Source organism: Schistocerca cancellata, chromosome 2 (assembly GCF_023864275.1).
Source record: "Schistocerca cancellata isolate TAMUIC-IGC-003103 chromosome 2, iqSchCanc2.1, whole genome shotgun sequence".
NCBI classification, from domain to species: Eukaryota; Metazoa; Arthropoda; class Insecta; order Orthoptera; family Acrididae; genus Schistocerca; species Schistocerca cancellata.
The window spans coordinates 850,683,169-850,701,104 of record NC_064627.1 but is presented as its reverse complement, the minus strand read 5'-3'; the positions used below and the strand labels follow the sequence as shown (position 1 = coordinate 850,701,104).

The 17,936-nt window shown below is 38.5% G+C and overlaps 1 protein-coding gene across 3 annotated transcripts in view; it reads right to left on the bottom strand.

Moving 5' to 3' along the window:
* LOC126162777 (tRNA-splicing endonuclease subunit Sen2) overlaps window positions 1–17,936 on the bottom strand; it is a 53,560-nt gene that overhangs the window by 13,734 nt on the left and 21,890 nt on the right. For all 3 annotated transcript variants that reach the window (XM_049919484.1, XM_049919486.1, XM_049919485.1), the window contains one exon: window positions 8,574–8,734. In XM_049919484.1, coding sequence (XP_049775441.1) covers window positions 8,574–8,734 — 161 coding nt within the window. The remainder of the gene's footprint in view (window positions 1–8,573; window positions 8,735–17,936) is intronic.

Genomic DNA, 17,936 nt, shown 5'->3' with positions numbered 1-17,936 from the left:
GTGTAGCTTTGGTCTCGCCAGCTGCAAGTGAGAGTGATTGTGTTTCAGCAGAAAGCGACAATGTTACTTAGGAGGCTTAGCACTGGTCTCGCCAGCAGTTGAAGTTAAAAATGTATCGGTGGAGGTAGATGATTTCTGTTTAAAGGAACAGAGTAATGGAATTTATGTAATGATGTAAAAGCTAGTATCAACACCGGAGGAAGGAATTTACGTATGAAGGCAAAACGAAACTTATTGATGAATGTGTGAATCTAAAATGTTTGTCAGAGTGTGAAAGTGAGAATGTATGTAAAATAGGGTTGGGGGTTAATCTGGATGAAAGGTGTGTAAAAATGGCAGTGTGTGCTGCTTTTTGTCCAATCACAGTGGAATGTAGCAAGTCTGGAAGTCCCAAAATTGTACGACAAGGTAGCAGCAATTTGTGTAATGTAGCAGCGGAGGATAAAGTTATGTATGATTCACATAAAGTTAAACAATGGAAAATCCAGGATGGAATGTAACAATACCAGAGGAGAAAAGTTGGTACTCACCATATAGCAGAGATGCTGAGTCGCGATATATACAATAAAAAGATTCACACAATTAAAGCTTTCGGCCATTAAGGCCTTTGTCAGCAGCACACACACACACACACACACACACACAAACGCAACTTGCACACACATCTGCAGTCAGAGATCTGAAACCACACTGTGAACAGCAGCACCAGTGCATGATGGGAGTGGCGATTGGGTGGGGGTAAGGAGGAGGCTGGGGTGGGGAGGGGAAGGGATAGTATGGTGGGAGTGGTGGACAGTCAAGTGTTACATTTAGACGGAGGGCAGGAGAGAAGGTGCGGGGGGGGGGGGGGGGGGTAAGTAGTGGAAAGGAGAGAAAATAAAAGACTGGGTGTGGTGGTGAAATGACGGCTGTGTAGTGCTGGAATGGGAACAGGGAGGGGGATGGATGGCTGAGGACAGTGACTAACAAAGGTTGAGGACAGGAGGGTTACGGGAATGTAGGATGTATTGCAGGGAAAGTTCCCACCTGGGCAATTCAGAAAAGCTGTGTGCATTTACGTAGTGATTTAAATGGTGTATAAGCAGATAAGGTTGCGAGATGAATATTTATGGTGATAATGGCTTAGGCATTGATGTATTATTTCAGGAAGATAAAAGTGTTTAACAGTGAATTGATGTGTAATTTTGTTGAAGCTGCAAGTGTCGATATTTTGGATGGGAAAAACAGTAAAGTTTTGCATACTGTGGGTAGTGAATTGGCATAAGGTGTGGAAGAACTAACAGAAAATTTAGAGAGGGCTGAAGTAAATAGTGTGGATAGGGATAGTTTGTGTAATGAAGTTCATACAAATTGGTATATGAAGGAGGAGTGTGATTTTAGTGTGATGGATTGGCATTTGTACAGTAAAATGTTACTGTCATTACTGCTGCATATGTGGAAACGAGAGAAGTTTAAAATTGCTAAGGGTTTAGAAAAGGGAAGGAACGAATTAGGGATGAAGGAAATATTTAATGCATTATTTTGGGATGAACACGAGATTGAGGGATGGATAGATCAGGATGTGTGTACGCTAGAACTGGGAGAGAAGGGACCAGACATAGAGAATGATTTATTAAGGGAGAAATGAAAAGCTGTTCTAATTGTAATTAGTGGTAGTAAATCTGGAGGGATAATTTTATATGTTTCACTTGGGGATTCATTAGTAATTTGTTAGTTTATTGTGGCACTGTACATATGCAAGAGGGGGAAGTTTAGGCACTGAGGGTACTTGGAGGTCAGTGACCTCGTGGGTTTGGGTAAAATATGTACTGATTTATGCTTTGTATAAGAGTGTGGCAAAGAATTTAACGGTCAATTTCAAGGGTATTAAAATTGTAATTGTATGTGCACGCATTTTTTGGTGCATGGAAGTAGGAAGGATTTGTTAAAGTCAATAAATAAAACTTGTGGGAATTTGAGCTTACAGTGATTCAGTTATTTGCCTTGTGACTTTGTTCCTAAAGTGTAGTTTTCTGCTGGAGGGAGTCTTTAGTGAGGATCGTGGTTGGGTTTGGGAAATGGTTTGTTGACGGGTTTCTACTTTTGGTTTTCGTTGTAGACAGATTTGTCATGATAAATGGTGGAGCTCGGAAGTCAGAGGCAGACACGATTTCTGTGAGGCACTTGGTCAAAAGACTGATGTGAGTTGATCAATATTGCGTGCTAAAATCCATGTGAGCATGTATAGTGCGACGGAAAAATTAGTGCAAGAAGGCGCCTTAGTGCTGAGTGGCACAAGAAGTGCATTTAAAAAAATATATTTCTTGTCCAAAAAATTGTTTGTGCATAACTGAACTGCAGGTATTTATTTAATATGCCATTTCGTTCATAATTTGTGTTGGTTTAAGTTTAATTCAAAATTCACGCTGCTCCCAGACCACTACAAAAATTTGTAAACACTATTGGCATGGCGTTTTAATCATTTAATTCTGTTCTTTGTAATTTGTTTTATATGTACTTATATGAAATGAAGGGTGCTACTTCTGAACATTCTGACAAGCCAGAATGTTAATAAGTGGAGGTGTGTGAGGTAACGGGCGAGTTTGGTGCCCTGAAAATATTCTAAGTTCGGAGTTGGCGTGGCCGCACGGGCCGTTCGGCAAGCCGGGGCTTGTCAGCAACCGCGTGGTCCCGAACGTTAGCTGGAGCAAGAGGGGTAGCACCAGTGCATGGTCCAAGCCAACCGCATGGCTGGGAATTCCATCTTGACACTGTGTCGAGGATTGTGCTTTATGTTGTTGAAGATTTGTATGCCGGGAGTGCCAAAGACGGTGGACTTTGTGAAACCATAATGGCAGACATTTCACAGTTCACATAGAAATTAATAACAGCCACAGGAATCATGATACCTTAAAAAGAAACATGTACATTACCATTATTTGCACGATGATTCTGATGGTATAATCAGATTTTCAATATGTTTATTAGTTTAAAGTTTATCTCCGACTGTAAATTATACACGTAACACCCAGCAACGTATTTCCAAAATCTAAACAGTTCATCCGATTTTCTCGACTGACGTGTCTTTAGAAAGCTATTAGTGTCAACCTAAATTGGTATGAATTACAGGCATGTAACTTGAATAGTACACGAGTTATTGGAGGTCAAAGTGACCGATTACTATTGATCGTGTCAGGCCATTAGTATTCCACAGTTACATGAGAAAACAGTAGCAGCATGCTTACAAATATACTTATTCATCTATGTCTTTGTTTATATCCGATATATACTATTCATGAAGAAATTGGTCAAATATTTACTGTGTTTTAGAAAGGACAGAGACATTAGACTACTGGCCTACTTTTGCTTCTATTTCTTTGATATATGTTTATTTAATTTGTTTATGTATTTAATAATGTGAGTTAAAGCGTGTATATGGTCCAGCCATAAGATTATTTAATTAATTTCAAGTTATTTAAATGTAAATCCAGTATTTCGTATGTGTTTCTATATGTTTGTGAGTGTGTGTTGGCTTGGAGACATGGCGGGAGCGCTCTAGTCAATCACAGCACTCCTTACTACGGTAGGTGACTACCGAAGTCAATGGAGGGACCGTATGGAAAAGGGGAGGAGCATCGGGTGGCACAGGACATGGGGGGAGAGCTGGACAGAAGGCGCGATGGACGGTCGCAGAAAATACTTGTAGAGTGTTGGGCAGTTTACGCCTGGCTGCGGGAGATAGAAATATTTTGTAGTGCCAACTTGTGCACTTGTGAGATTTCCATGGCTTCTGCAGTGAAGATGTAGTATGCATTTAGAAGTGAATATCTCGCGAGCTATGTTGTTGCTCATAACTAATTACGTGAAGTAGGAATCTATTGTTTCCGTGTTATTTAACTTATATTTTATTTAATTGCTGGACCATTAACACCTATAAGTGTTTTGCAGTAATAAATGGCATTCTTGAAGGTACTTCTGCTATCGTACTCATCATTTAAAGTCGTTAAAAATAGTACCTGCAGATTTTATTTAATTGCAATCTTTCATTTATAAATTTCTATGTTACACTCAAAATTCGTAATTGCTGAGCGATAGGAACCTTCGACCATTCAATTCATGTGTATATTCATATTGTATACCGCAGTATATGGCTTGTAATACGGCAACTATGTATTCCAGCCCCTAGACAATGAAACCCCAGCCAAAACTTTTAATACTTCAATTCTGAGTCTGAGGGTACATAGTTAAGGGCCACCATTAAACCATTAATTATTTGAAAGCCCACAAGTTTTAACCTCTGTGGTGGGAGCATGACACTTGTGTTATTCCTGGTTTCCTACGTATAGTGAAAAAAATTTTCTTCAAGTAAACTTGAGTTTTGGGACATGAAGCGAATTAGCTTAAAAATATGCCAATAAGGATTTTTAAATGTCTACTGATCTCCTCATAAGGGATATCACAGTTCTCTCTGTTATGCATTCCAAAGACTTCCAAGTTCCAATTCAGAAACATTGATATTTCTGATTTATTACCTTCATTTCCCAAAACAATATTCTGTGTCTGATTCAAAATATGAGAAGTACACCACTTTTCTTGTGCTTATCTTTGTTGCACTGGATAGTACAAAAAATGCAAACTATTTAGTAGGCACAATATCTTAGACTTGTTTGCTTAATCATCATGTCTAGCATCCTCTAATTCCAGGTGAAAGTATTTCCACTGTTATTCTACACATAGTATCATACAAGTTAGCGACCTATGAGCCAACTACCCTTCATACAGCCTTGTATTGTGCGTGGCCTCCTTCCTCACCCGCGAGCTACACAACCTCTGCCAATTGAAGAAAACAATCCAATGTACACATAAACATGCAGAATTGTTTTCTGTCCCATTCCCAGTGGTGGTCATGGTTCTTGGTGGTGCAAGCCTTGCCAAAGGTAGCACTGTCACCACTAGCACTACATAGCTGCCACCAATCACGTGCTTCCAACTGTTGTGACACAGTCTCTTAACACTGCTGTTGACCTTCCCTCTATTTGCAGTACTCACCTGCAGGCCAGCTGATGGCCTACAACGCTTCTAAGTCCCCTTCCAGGCCATCTTTCCTGGTGCATCCTCTCACTTGACGTGACCTTTTGTCCCACTGTGTTCTCCTTCACCCCAGGTGGCATGGACAAAGTCTAACACCTGTCAATGCACAGTAAATGCGCTGTTGATACACTTAACTTTGTTAAAGTTAACTTCATATGAGTGCATTGTTCTATCTATCTGAATTCGTACCTAGTAGCATGTCATTCCCACTCGGTCACGTAAACAGAACTATCGATGAAGAATACAATGACAAATCTCAGGATACTAAGATAATAATGGAATTTCCAGAATGTGAATTGCTTGCCTGCTGATGAATGGTGGGTCACACACTGAGGGAAGAAAAAATTTAATAAAGGGTGTGTGCGTACCCCCCCCCCCCCCCACACACACACACAAACAGCTCTTTATTTATCATTTATAACCCTTTAACATACACCCACTTTGTGTCTATTGTACTGAAAAAGTCCTCTTTACAAACCTCAAAGCACCTAATATCTATCTTTTCTCTTTCCTCTATGGTGCATCTCATTTTTTAGAATAATCTAAATTAATGTAACACTAATGTTTCCACTTGCAATGGTTATCTTATTGTCTGTGTTAATAATTGTGCTCTGTACTAGTAAAGATGTGAAAATAGATCAAATGACTAAATGGCATCAAAATAATTAGTGCGTGGTTGGAAAATGGCATTTTTATAGAAATTACTATGCACAGCATGGAGAACACACCACCACAGCTAAGATATGAAACCAACACTGACAACAATAGTACAAGTTTATGTGCCTACTAGCAGCTCCACAGATGATGAAGGAATTGACAGAATGTATAAACAGCAAAAAGAAATTATTCAGGAAGAAAGAAATTTAATTGGATGGACTAAAATTTGGTAGCAGAAAAAGGAAAAGAAAGAAAGAATTGTAAGACATTGTGGACTGAAGAAATCAAAGAGGAAGCAACCTTGCACAATTTAATAATTGCTAAAATTTGGTTGAAGAACCATGAAAGAGGATCCTATTCACGGAAGAGACCTGGAGACACCAGAAATTTTCAAATAAATTGTATGAAAATAATACAGAGTTAAAGAGGGTCTTGCCTTATTGCAAGAACACAATTTTTGTTTTGTTTAATTGTTGTAAGAAGCTGGATCAACTTATAATTCATTATTATTATCTGGAAGCACAGGAAAAGTGCTTAAAATTGAGCTGCTCGGGGGAACAAAATGGTAAGCGCCAAAATCACAGTTTCGAGATACAGCGCATCTAAAGTTACAATTGATCTGCAAATCTGAATAATTTTTTTTGAACAGTCCTTTTATTCTGTAGTGATTCTAACATCTATCTTCTACTATACAGACATAAATGAAACTCAGAACTGACTAAAACAAATGAAATATACAAAAATTATTACATTACCATACACCATTAACAACACATAGTGATAGAACATTACATATTAAATTTTATGGTAAGTCCTCAACACTTTACTGAAACTGCATAATCATTCATCACTCTCATTACTAATGTCTTTTTCATCCAAAACTGTTGGCTTTAGTGACAGGATAAATCCATGGTGGACAGGAGATATGTAATTTAGGAGCGACAGGAAGTCAGCAACTTTCTTCTTTTCAATAAGCCTTTGCCTATTGTATTTAAGTCGAAGCATAGGAACTGGTCCTTGCCTTCCAAGTTTCCTGAAGCTTCTTTCATGCCAAATGTCATGACAAAATGTCTCGCTGATGAATAATGATGATGGATATTCGGAGGTCACCTTCCACCTACATACTTTCCTTAGGTTGACATCTCGACCATCAACTGTCTTCTTTCTGAAGACAAACGCTTCTTTAGAGTATCGTATTTGATAGAAATCCTCTCTTTTTATATTATATACAAGCAATGGATTCTTCTTAGCCGACTTCTTGATGATCTCGCACCACTGATCCGGACTGTACACATCTTGTACTTGTCGGCGAACGTAATTTTCAATTGTCGCGAAATCTCTATCGGACGGCAACATTATGTGCCCGCTCAAGGGGAAGTGGTGATCAATCACACGAAATCTACCACTTGAAATTAGATATTTCCAAAACAGTACCATGTTCCAGTTCTTATTTTGGCCACAGCAGCACCTTTTCTGAGACGACCTCTTTGTCTGTTCCTGAATGGTTTCTGCAGGAGCGATACACTGTTCATTGTTTTGGGCAATATGATCTGATTTGCTATTAACCTGTATAACAACGAAAACTACTACTACCACCGTTACCATTATTATTATTACATGTAACAATATAAATGAGAAATGCGCATTCACACACCCCTTAGCCAAAAAAATGTAGCCATTCTAAAATAACCTCAAAATTAACGTACTTCAGGAACATAATGGCATGTACATGCACTTACCATTATGTTCGTCAAACGTACTAAAGACAGTATACTTACAAAATAACATACCTCTGAGTCATCTGAATCGTAAGGAATGTATTCTGGATCCCTCTCGCAGATATTAGTATCATTGGAAGTATATTTCTCGTCTTCTGCCATGTTTACTGTTGCCATAATCTTGGAGATGTTTTTACTTGCCGCCATTCTCTCTGTCACTTACCATTATGTTTCCGCAACAGATGGACAGTGGCGCTTACCATTAAGCTCGGCCTTGACGTCTGGTGAGTGAATTTGGAACTACTAGTAAGTTTACTGCATTGTGCATCCCGCAGGTAGTGTCATTAGCCATCAACGGCAAAATACACGGCAATGGTACTTACCATTGTGTTCCCCCAAGCAGCTCTATTCCATGACGGTAACACAGATTTAGAAACCAAATTCTAAAATGCAAAACCTTCCCATCTGCTGATGTACCACCACAAATGAAGTTTCTAATCAAATTATGCCTGAGTTTTATAAGTTCCTCATATTTAAGTCTGCAGGCGAAATGGAAGTAAAAAATTAAACAAGAGCACAAGTACATATAATATTTACCAACCATACAATGCAGATGTACTGTGTGGCCATATGAGGTGGCTCTCACTTCAGAGTTACAATTACAATTCTTTGTGACCACCTCATATCTGGTAGCACCACTGATTTATTTTTCATACACTGAATAAAAATGCTTAGTATTCAAAATGACACAATATGTTCACCTACAAGAAATCTGAACTATAAGCAATGAAATTAATAACCACGGCACTGAGTAGCAGGCAGAAACATAAATAAGTGCTTATATATAACAGCTAACCTTACGAACCTCCCTTCTGCAAAGAATACACAGACCACAGAACCAGGACAAGCATTCTTCGGGTATGTGTATTCTGAAAAAGAACTCAGTTCACAAGATCAGCTACGATGTCCCCGTTTTTTTAATGTGCTTATTTGCCACTCAATGCCTCTACTATGTGCTTAGTATTATCTTCCTTTACTCTACTGCTTATCTTCGACTTGGGACATCGCAGTACACCTAATGTGACCTATATGAATTACAATAAAATAAAAATTTGTTATTGTACTGACTTTGCCAACAGTTTCAGCAAGACGATTGACCCCAAACAGCAATGGCCAAGAGATTGACCGGCGATTGTGTGAGGAGCTCCTGCCCAAGTCAGCTTGCCGTAGTACTTCTACCAGAACAATGTATGATGCATGATAGAATGGAGGGCCTTCCTTGTACAGTACTGAAAAGTAGAGAACAATGCATTACTGTTAATATTCTGATGGAATAGAGGGCACTAAATCATTATTAACCCTGCTGTTCTGTTAATTTTTACTATACAAATGTACTGTTCAGGTAAATGTGGACTATACCATTTAGGAAGGACTTCTAATCACTTCTCCCACATACTGTGAATTGTGGAGAGTTTATCAGTACGTCGTCTTTCCTCTCTTGAGGACTTATTAAATCGCAAGACACGTGACATGTAGAATGTTTCTAGGGACATGGTTGCTAGAAATATGTTTCGCTCAGTATCCGCATCCCATAAACTTTTTGTAGATTCCTCATGTGAGCAATACACACCCGAAAGGAATAGGAGTCCCAAGTATGAGTGAAAAAAATAATCATCCACGTTTGTCCATTGTTAACTGTAAACTCATTATCCCCTCAATATTTGTCACCCCTATTATTTCATTCTGAAGTGCTGTAGAAAATAATATTTCAAATGAACTTTCTACATCACTTACTGCGCAGCTTCCATACCTAGTAACTCCCAGGGCACTCCTGATGACGTTCAAAGCAAGTAGGCGACCGTGTTGTGCTGGTGGTTGAAACTGCCATTCTATATTCTCATTTTTAGAACCAGAAGTCTGTACATTACTTTGAACAGACTGTGGACTGTCGTCAATGTCATCAGAATACTCACTCTGAGGTGCATTACTGACATGGTCTTTGAACTCGTAAAGTGATCCTTCGTCTGTTGAGCTATGTACTAATCTTTCCAACTAAGCGTCAGTCAATGATGTAACCATCATGATGTCACAATTCAGACTGATCACAAACAATAGAAAACACAAACTGAGCAGAAACAACAGATAATTCAAACAGTTGACGAGACGTAATGACAAGTCCATTGCAGTACCTTTCTCGACTTGTTGAATGTTGAGAGTAAGTATGAACAATGAAAGTCACTACTACTATAAAATATGAGACAAGCAGAAAATATTTGACTTTAGAGTAATCATATTAAGGTTGGGTCACACTGACCCAAACATTACATATGTAACACTTATGGTTTACGACCAGATGACTTAAAATGTTTTAACAACTTACTGCCCTTGCATTTTCAGAAGTCACCAAATTTCATAAAGTTATTTTGATATTTAAATAATAAGAAATGAAATTTATAACCATTTCGATCATATAGACTCAAACAGAACAGCAGGGTTAATAAAGACTCACTTAATAATTAAAGCAATTTACTGAGTATATCTCAATTGTAAGTATATAACAGATCACAATTTAATGAAAGAGACTGATTGCAAATTGAACTAAATCAATTCCCTGGACAAATAGGCAACATATTTTCTGGGTATCATGCTGTAATCGTTTTATTTTTTATCTTCGTGATTTTCCACAACATATTTGTGTCCCTCTCCTTTCCCCACAGAATGAAAATCTAAACAGGTATTAGCAAATACACTGTTTTGTTTCCACCATGGAAAAAGGAAGACACATAGGGCACAGTGTCCCAGAGCATACCAGGAAAGTGCGTCAGGAAAACCAACAGTGTAATTCTAACAAGTAAATGGCGAGAAAACATGGGTAGGCAGGAAGGCCAGTCAACAGGTCAAACATAAGCAAAGGTCTAAAAGAAAATAAAAGCATGGATGAGAGATAAATCATCAGTAGCTGGGAAAAAAAGCAACAAATTGTGGAGATGAAGGGGTTAAGCACAGCAAAATAGAGTGCTTTCTGGCACCAGCTACAGGTTAGAAACTGCACACTTTGACACAATGAACAAAGCTCGTTAACAATGTACAAATCTCTCACTCACTCCACTGCCCATTACTTCACACTCGGGCATTCAGTGGCCGCAGTGGAGTGGAGCGAGTAACAAACATACAGCGTGCGCAAAAGTTTAAAAACTGTACTTTCAGAAGGTCATAACTGAGTACTATCAGATTTATGGCCCAAATTTAATGCATGATAGACTGCTGCAGCTGGTATCTTGCAAGTGTGCTTTATTCTGCTTAAAATATGAGGTCAACCTGGTGATGTTTTCTTGTCAGTCCACATCCATAAAGGTGTTCTTTGTGGTGTCTATGGAATACGGGGAAATAATAAGATCAAGGTGCAAGACCTACACAATCCAACCACCCAGCACTTACTATTCCAGTCCTGTCACAGGTTTATCGTACCCCATCAGGGGCGGGGTCACCGGTGAAAGCAGCCATGTCATTTACCAGTTCTGCTGCAATCACTCCATAGCCTTTTCTGTTGGTATGACTATCAACCAGCCGTCCACCTGGATGAATGGCCATCACCAAACTATAGCCAAGATCAAAGTACACCACTCTGTGACACAACAAGCAGCTGAACATAACATACTTAATTTCAGTGACTGCTTCACTACCCAAGCCACCTGAATCCCCTCCACCACCAGCTTGTCTGAACTCCACAGACGGCAATAACCCTTGCAAAAAAATCTCTGCTCTCAAAATTATCCTGGTCTCAACCTATGGTAACATACTGTCCACAAACACTCTACCCAACAGTTTCCATCCCCTCTTGCAAATCATCTCCTCCCCATTCTCGTCTCCCGCTCTGTTTATTTGCCACCCTCTGTCAACACACCTACCCATCTTTCCCCACTCATCTCTTTTTCGCTCCTCTTTTCCCCACCTCCCTGTCCCCAACCTTCTGACACTGTGCCTGTTGGTATTCTAGACCCTGCACACTCCACCAGACAGTGTTAATCTCTCTCCCCACCTGTAAGTTAGTATCCACCCCCCCGCCCCGTCCCGCCCCCCCCCCCCCCCCCCCACCTACAGACAGCTGCTTGCCACATGATAGCTACATTCCTTCCCAAGATACTAGAGTTGGTGGTCATATGTGCACGAAGGCTTGTGTGTATGAATGGTGTGTGTTTCTCTTTTGATGATGAAGGCTGTGGCTGAAAACTTGATGTGTCTTTTAATTGTGCCTGTTTGCCACTTCATGTGTCTTAACAAGTTTGTTTGTTTGGCCATCATCAGCAAGCACAGAAATACTTATTTTGTAAATAAAACTGCCTTTTCTTGCTGCAACTTAATTCATTTTTCCCAGACGCATTTCATCTTTTTCTTGCTCGAAGGCATCTTCAGTGGGACATATAATAATACAGTTTTTGTTATCTTTAGATTATCAAACAGTTCATGCATTTTTATGTAAATAAGTTATTACTCATAGTTTGCTGTGATCTGTGTTTCCTCTCATCTGGTCTGGAGGTTGCACTACAACTTTATTTCCGAAGTGTAAGGAGAAAGGAAACTGGTGTTCCACAGATCGGAGCATGGAATGTCAGATCCCTTAATCGGGCAGGTAGGTTAGAAAATTTAAAAAGGGAAATGGATAGGTTAAAGTTAGATATAGTGGGAATTAGCGAAGTTTGGTGGCAGGAGAAACAAGACTTCTGGTCAGGTGAATACAGGGTTAGAAATACAAAATCAAATAGGGGTAATGCAAGAGAAGGTTTAATAATCAATAGGAAAATAGGAATGCGGGTAAGTGAACACATTATTGTGGCCAAGATAGACACGAAGCCCACACCTATCACAGTAGTACAAGTTTATATGTCAACTAGCTCCGCAGATGACGAAGAGATTGATGAAATGTATGATGAGATAAAATAAATTATTCAGATAGTGAAGGGAGACAAAAATTTAATAGTCATGGGTGACTGGAATTTGATAGTAGGAAAAGGAAGAGAAAGAAACACAGTAGGTGAATATGGAATGGGGGTAAGAAATGAACGAGGGAGCCGCCTGGTAGAATTTTGGACATAGCTAACACTTGGTTCAAGAATCATGAAAGAAGGTTGAATACATGGAAGAAGCCTAGAGATACTAGAAGGTATCAGATAGATTATATAATAGTAAGACAGAGATTCAGGAACCAGGTTTAAAATTGTAAGACATTTCCGGGGGCAGACGTGGACTCTGACCACAATCTGTTGGTTGTGAACTGCAGATTAAAACTGCAGAAACTGCAAAAAGGTGGGAATTTGAGGAGATGGGACCTGGATAAACTGAAAGAACCAGAGGTTGTAGAGTGTTTCAGGGAGAGCATAAGGGAACACTTGACAAGAATGGGGGAAAGAAATACAGTTGAAGAAGAATGGGTAGCTTTGAGGAATGAAATAGTGAAGGCAGCAGAGGATCAAGTAGGTAAAAACACTAGGGCTGGTAGAAATCCTTGGGTAACAGAAGAGATACTGAATTTAATTGATGAAAGGAGAAAATATAAAAATGCAGTAAGTGAAGCAGGCAAAAAGGAATACAAACATCTCAAAAATGAGATCGACAGGAAGTGCAAAATGGCTATGCAGGGATGGCTAGAGGACAAAGGTAAGGATGTAGAGGTTTATCTCACTAGGGGTAAGATAGGTACTGCCTACAGGCAAATTAAAGAGACCTTTGGCGAAAAGAGAACCACTTGTATGAATATCAAGAGCTCAGATGGAAACCCAGTTCTAAGCAAAGAAGAGAAAGCAGAAAGGTGGAAGGAGTATATAGAGGGTCTATACAGGGGCGATGTTCTTGAGGACAATATTATGGAAATGGAAGAGGAGGTAGATGAAGATGAAATGGGAGATATGATACTGCATATGGTGAGCAAGATGTATGAGACAGCCGAAATTCCCTCAGACTTCAAGAAGTATATAATAATTCCAATCCCAAAGAAAGCAGGTGTTGACAGATGTGAAAATTACTGAACTATCAGTTTAATAAGTCACAGCTGCAAAATACTAACACAAATTCTTTACAGATGAATGGAAAAAGTGGTAGCAGCCAACCACGGGGAAGATCAGTTTGAATTCCATAGAAATGTTGAAACACGTGAGGCAATACTGACCCTACGACTTATCTAAGAAAATGGATTAAGGAAAGGCAAACCTTTGTTTCTAGCATTTGTAGACTTAAAGAAAGCTTTTGAAAATGTTGACTGGTATACTCTCTTTCAAATTCTGAAGGTGGCAGGGGTAAAATATAAGGAGCGAAAGGCTATTTACAATTTGTACAGGAACAGATGGCAGTTATAAGAGTCGAGGGGCATGAAAGGGAATCAGTGGTTGGGAAGGGAGCGAGACAGGATTGTAGCCTGTCCCCGATGTTATTCAATCTGTATATTGAGCAAGCGGTAAAGGAAACAAAAGAAAAATTCGGAGTAGGAATTAAAATCCATGGAGAAGAAATAAAAACCCTGAGGTTCGCCAATGACATTGTAGTTCTGTCAGAGACAGCAAAGGACCTGGAAGAGCAGCTGAATGGAATGGACATGGTCTTGAAAGGAGGATATAAGATGAACATCAACAAAAGCAAAACAAGAATAATGGAATGTAGTCGAATTAAATCGGGTGATGCTGCGGGAATTAGATTAGGAAATGAGACGCTTAAAGTAGTAAATGAGTTTTGCTATTTGGGGAGCAAAATAATTGATGATGGTCGAAGTAGAGAGGGTATAAAATGTAGACAGGCAATGGCAAGGAAAGTGTTTCTGAAGAAGAGAAATTTGTTAACATCAAGTATAGATTTAAGCGTCACGAAGTTATTTCTGAAAGTATTTGTATGGAGCATAGCCATGTATGGAAGTGAAACATGGACGATAAATAGTTTGGACAAGAAGAGAATAGAAGCTTTCGAAATGTGGTGCTACAGAAGAATGCTGAAGATTAGATGGGTAGATCACATAACTAATGAGGAAGTATTGAACAGAATTGGCGAGAAGAGAAATTTGTGGCACAACTTGACTAGAAGAAGGGAACGGTTGGTAGGGCATATACTGAGGCATCAAGGGATCACCAATTTAGTATTGGAAGGCAACGTGGAGGGTAAAAATCGTAGAGGGAGACCAAGAGATGAATACCCTAAACAGATTCAGTAGGTACTGGGAGATGAAGAACCTTGCACAGGATAGAGTAGCATGGAGAGTTGCATCAATCCAGTCTCTGGACTGAAGACCACAACAACAACAACAACAGCAACAAGTACAATTTTGTATTCTGAACTTTTTCACAATGTTCACCATGTTTCTCCTCCTTTTTTGTGATGTACTATTATTCTTTTGCTACTAGATATAGCTATTTGTTCAAATACTGTGCTTTTAACAATGTGAATATTGTAACTTCATTATGTATTCCCTCCTCCTTGGATGTTTATCTACGTATCACCACCCTAACAAAGTGTATGTTCAAAACCAACAACTTTTGCCTTGATTTTCTGTATGTGGAAAGTTTTCTTGTAGGGTTAGGAGATGTTTTTATTATTGATTCTAGTTAGTTTCATGTCTTGTTCTCTAGTGGTTGGTTTGAGGTTATGTTCTCTTAGGTGTCCTGCAAATGTGGTGTGGTTTGTCCCATACTTCTAAGCTCTCATATGTTCTTTGTATCTGACATCGAATGTTCTACCTGTTTGTCCCATTTATTTTCCTTCACAAGTGTTCACTAGTTGATATGTACCCGCTTTCTGGGATATGTCTCCGTTTTTTGTCAGTTTTGGAGTGTATTTTTGTATAGAATTGTCTGTTGTGTATGCTACATTTATCCCCTGTCTTTTGAAAATGTTGGCGATTTTATGTGTGAGTTCGTGTTTTTATGTCATTCTTGTGTTTTCTTTCATCTCCTTCTGATTATTCTGTCTAGGTGTTATGGTAATGCGTGTTTGTGTTTGGTTATGTTGTGTTGTCTGTGGTTTGGCGCTTTCTGCTTTATTTTACTTTTAATTTTGTTGTTTAGATTTGTGACTATGTTACTACTGCAACCGCTGTTTTGTACCATCTGTATTATTATGTCCAGTTTTTTGGTAGTTTTCTTTTGTGAATGGCACTGTGTTGAATCTATGGAGCATGTGTCAAAGTGCTGCTTGCTATTTTGAGTGTGGGTGGTTCGAGGATTGGGGAATGATAATGTCCATTGCTGCGGGTTTACGCTAAATTTCAAACATATGCTTATTGTTTTGTTTTTTGATTGTTATATCCAGAAAGTTAATTTAGTTATTCTGTTCTCTGTCAATTGTGAATTTTATATTTTTATGTCCCTTCTTGATGTCAGTGTGCAGTTTTTCAATTTTTGTTTGTGGTTAATCTGTTAAGCAACGGATGTCATCCATATACTTGAACCAATACAGTATGTTGAATTCTTTTGCTACTATTTTTGTGAAAATGACCTGTTAAATTGTGATTTACAAAAATATTTTCTAAGGCTCCTGAAACTGGGGACACCATTGGTAATCCCTCTTCTTGTAAATAAAATTCATGATAGAACTGGAAGTAATTCTGTTCTGTTATGAGCATCCATAATCCGTTCATCGGGGAGTTGACTATGTTTTCAGGTTCTTATCTATGATTTCTATTGTTTCTGGTACTGGTATCTTGGAACACATATTTTCTACATCAAATGAGAGTAGCATTGCTTTGTCTGGGATTTTTATATATTTATTTGTTGTATTAGCTGTGTAGTGTTTTAATGGTTCTGTGTTCTTGTACTTTGAAATTTTCTGGCAGTAATTTTTACATGTATTCTGCAAGCTGGTATGTGGGGAATTTTCTGGAATCCTAGCCTCATAGGAAGATTTTGTTTGTGGATCTTTGGTTGGCTTCGGAGGACAGGTGCAGTGGGATTAATCTGTGCCAACTTTCATTTCTCCATGTTATCCAGTATGATGTCTACATTTTTCAGAGTGTTTTTTACTTTTATCTGGAATCTGTTTGTTGGGTCTGATTTTGTAATGTTGTTTTGTGAGATGATTTCTTGTGTTTTTTCAATGTATTGTTCTCTGTCTATCAGTACTACTGTGTTCCCATTGTCTGCTTTAGAAATGATAACATTTTCATTTTGAAGTTTTCTCTTAAGTTTTCTGAGTGTTGCAGATTCTGTGTTTTTGTGCTGTTATGTTTTTATACTGGTAATTATATTATGTATTTCTTTTTTTACTAGTTCTGTAGTTGGTCCAATGCTGACACTATTGGTTTCATTCCTATCTTGCCTTGTCAAAACACTTCCTGTTTCTATAATTAGATTTTCTATGTATTCTGCAGAGGATGGCCACACAAACAAACTTGTTATTCACTCCACGCCAGACATTTTCATGTGGTCTGTACCAGAAATTCAGAAGACTCTGGTTCTGAATTTACATAGTATTTTAATCCTTTCCTCAACAGCTGTCTTTCTTTACTGCTTAGTTCTGGGCCTGAAAGGTTCACTAATCTTGGGTAGAATTTGTGCATGTGTGTAAAGGTTTTGTATTGTGCCTGTAGTTTTTTGAGTTGGTTGATCTTTCTTCTATGAACTGTTTCCATTCTTTGTACAGCAGTTTTTGTGTGCCTTTTGACCTTGTTGAGCAGATGGGAGAAAACTGTCATACTATTAATGGTGTTTGCAAGTTGTAAATGTGTCTTATATAACTCGTAATTTAGTTCTTGTTTTGTAGGGTATAGGAATTTGATTTCATATTTTAACCACATTTTCTGAGTGTCAAGCATTGCTTGTTGGGTGCTGGGTGAACTGTTTTTCATCTTTACATTGATATGTTTAGACACAAGATCGTTACAATTTCTTATTTTGTTGAATTTTATGTGTTGTGTGGTCTTATGGATGTTCAGCTGGAGTCTTCTGAATTTCTGGTACAGACCACATGAAAATGTCTGGCGTGGAGTGAATAACAAGTTTGTTTGTGTGGCCATCCTCTGCAGAAAGCACAGAAATACTTGTTTATTTTTCCCAGGCGCATTTTGCCTTTTACTTGCTATAAGGCATCTTCTGTGGAATCTATGATACAGTTTTGTTGTTTTTAGATTATCAAACAGTTCACATCACATGAGAGGAAATGCGGATCACAGCAAACTTTAAGTAATTACTTATTCACATAAAGAAACATGACATGAACTGTTTGATAATCTAAAAATAACAAAACAATATCGTTATAGATACCACTGAACATGCCATAGAGCAAGAAAAAGGCAAAATGCGTCTGGGAAAAAATAAATTAAGTCGGAGCACGAAAAGGAGGTTTTATTTACAAAAAAGGTACTAATGTGACTTCTTTACAGTAATTAGTAATCTGTCTTTTCCCACATTGCCGATATTTCTACCTGGAGTTTTCACTGTTTAACTTCAAATAAATGCTAGGATGGTTCCTTCAATCAGGCCAAAGTTAATTTCTTTCTCCGTCACTGTGCAACTCAAC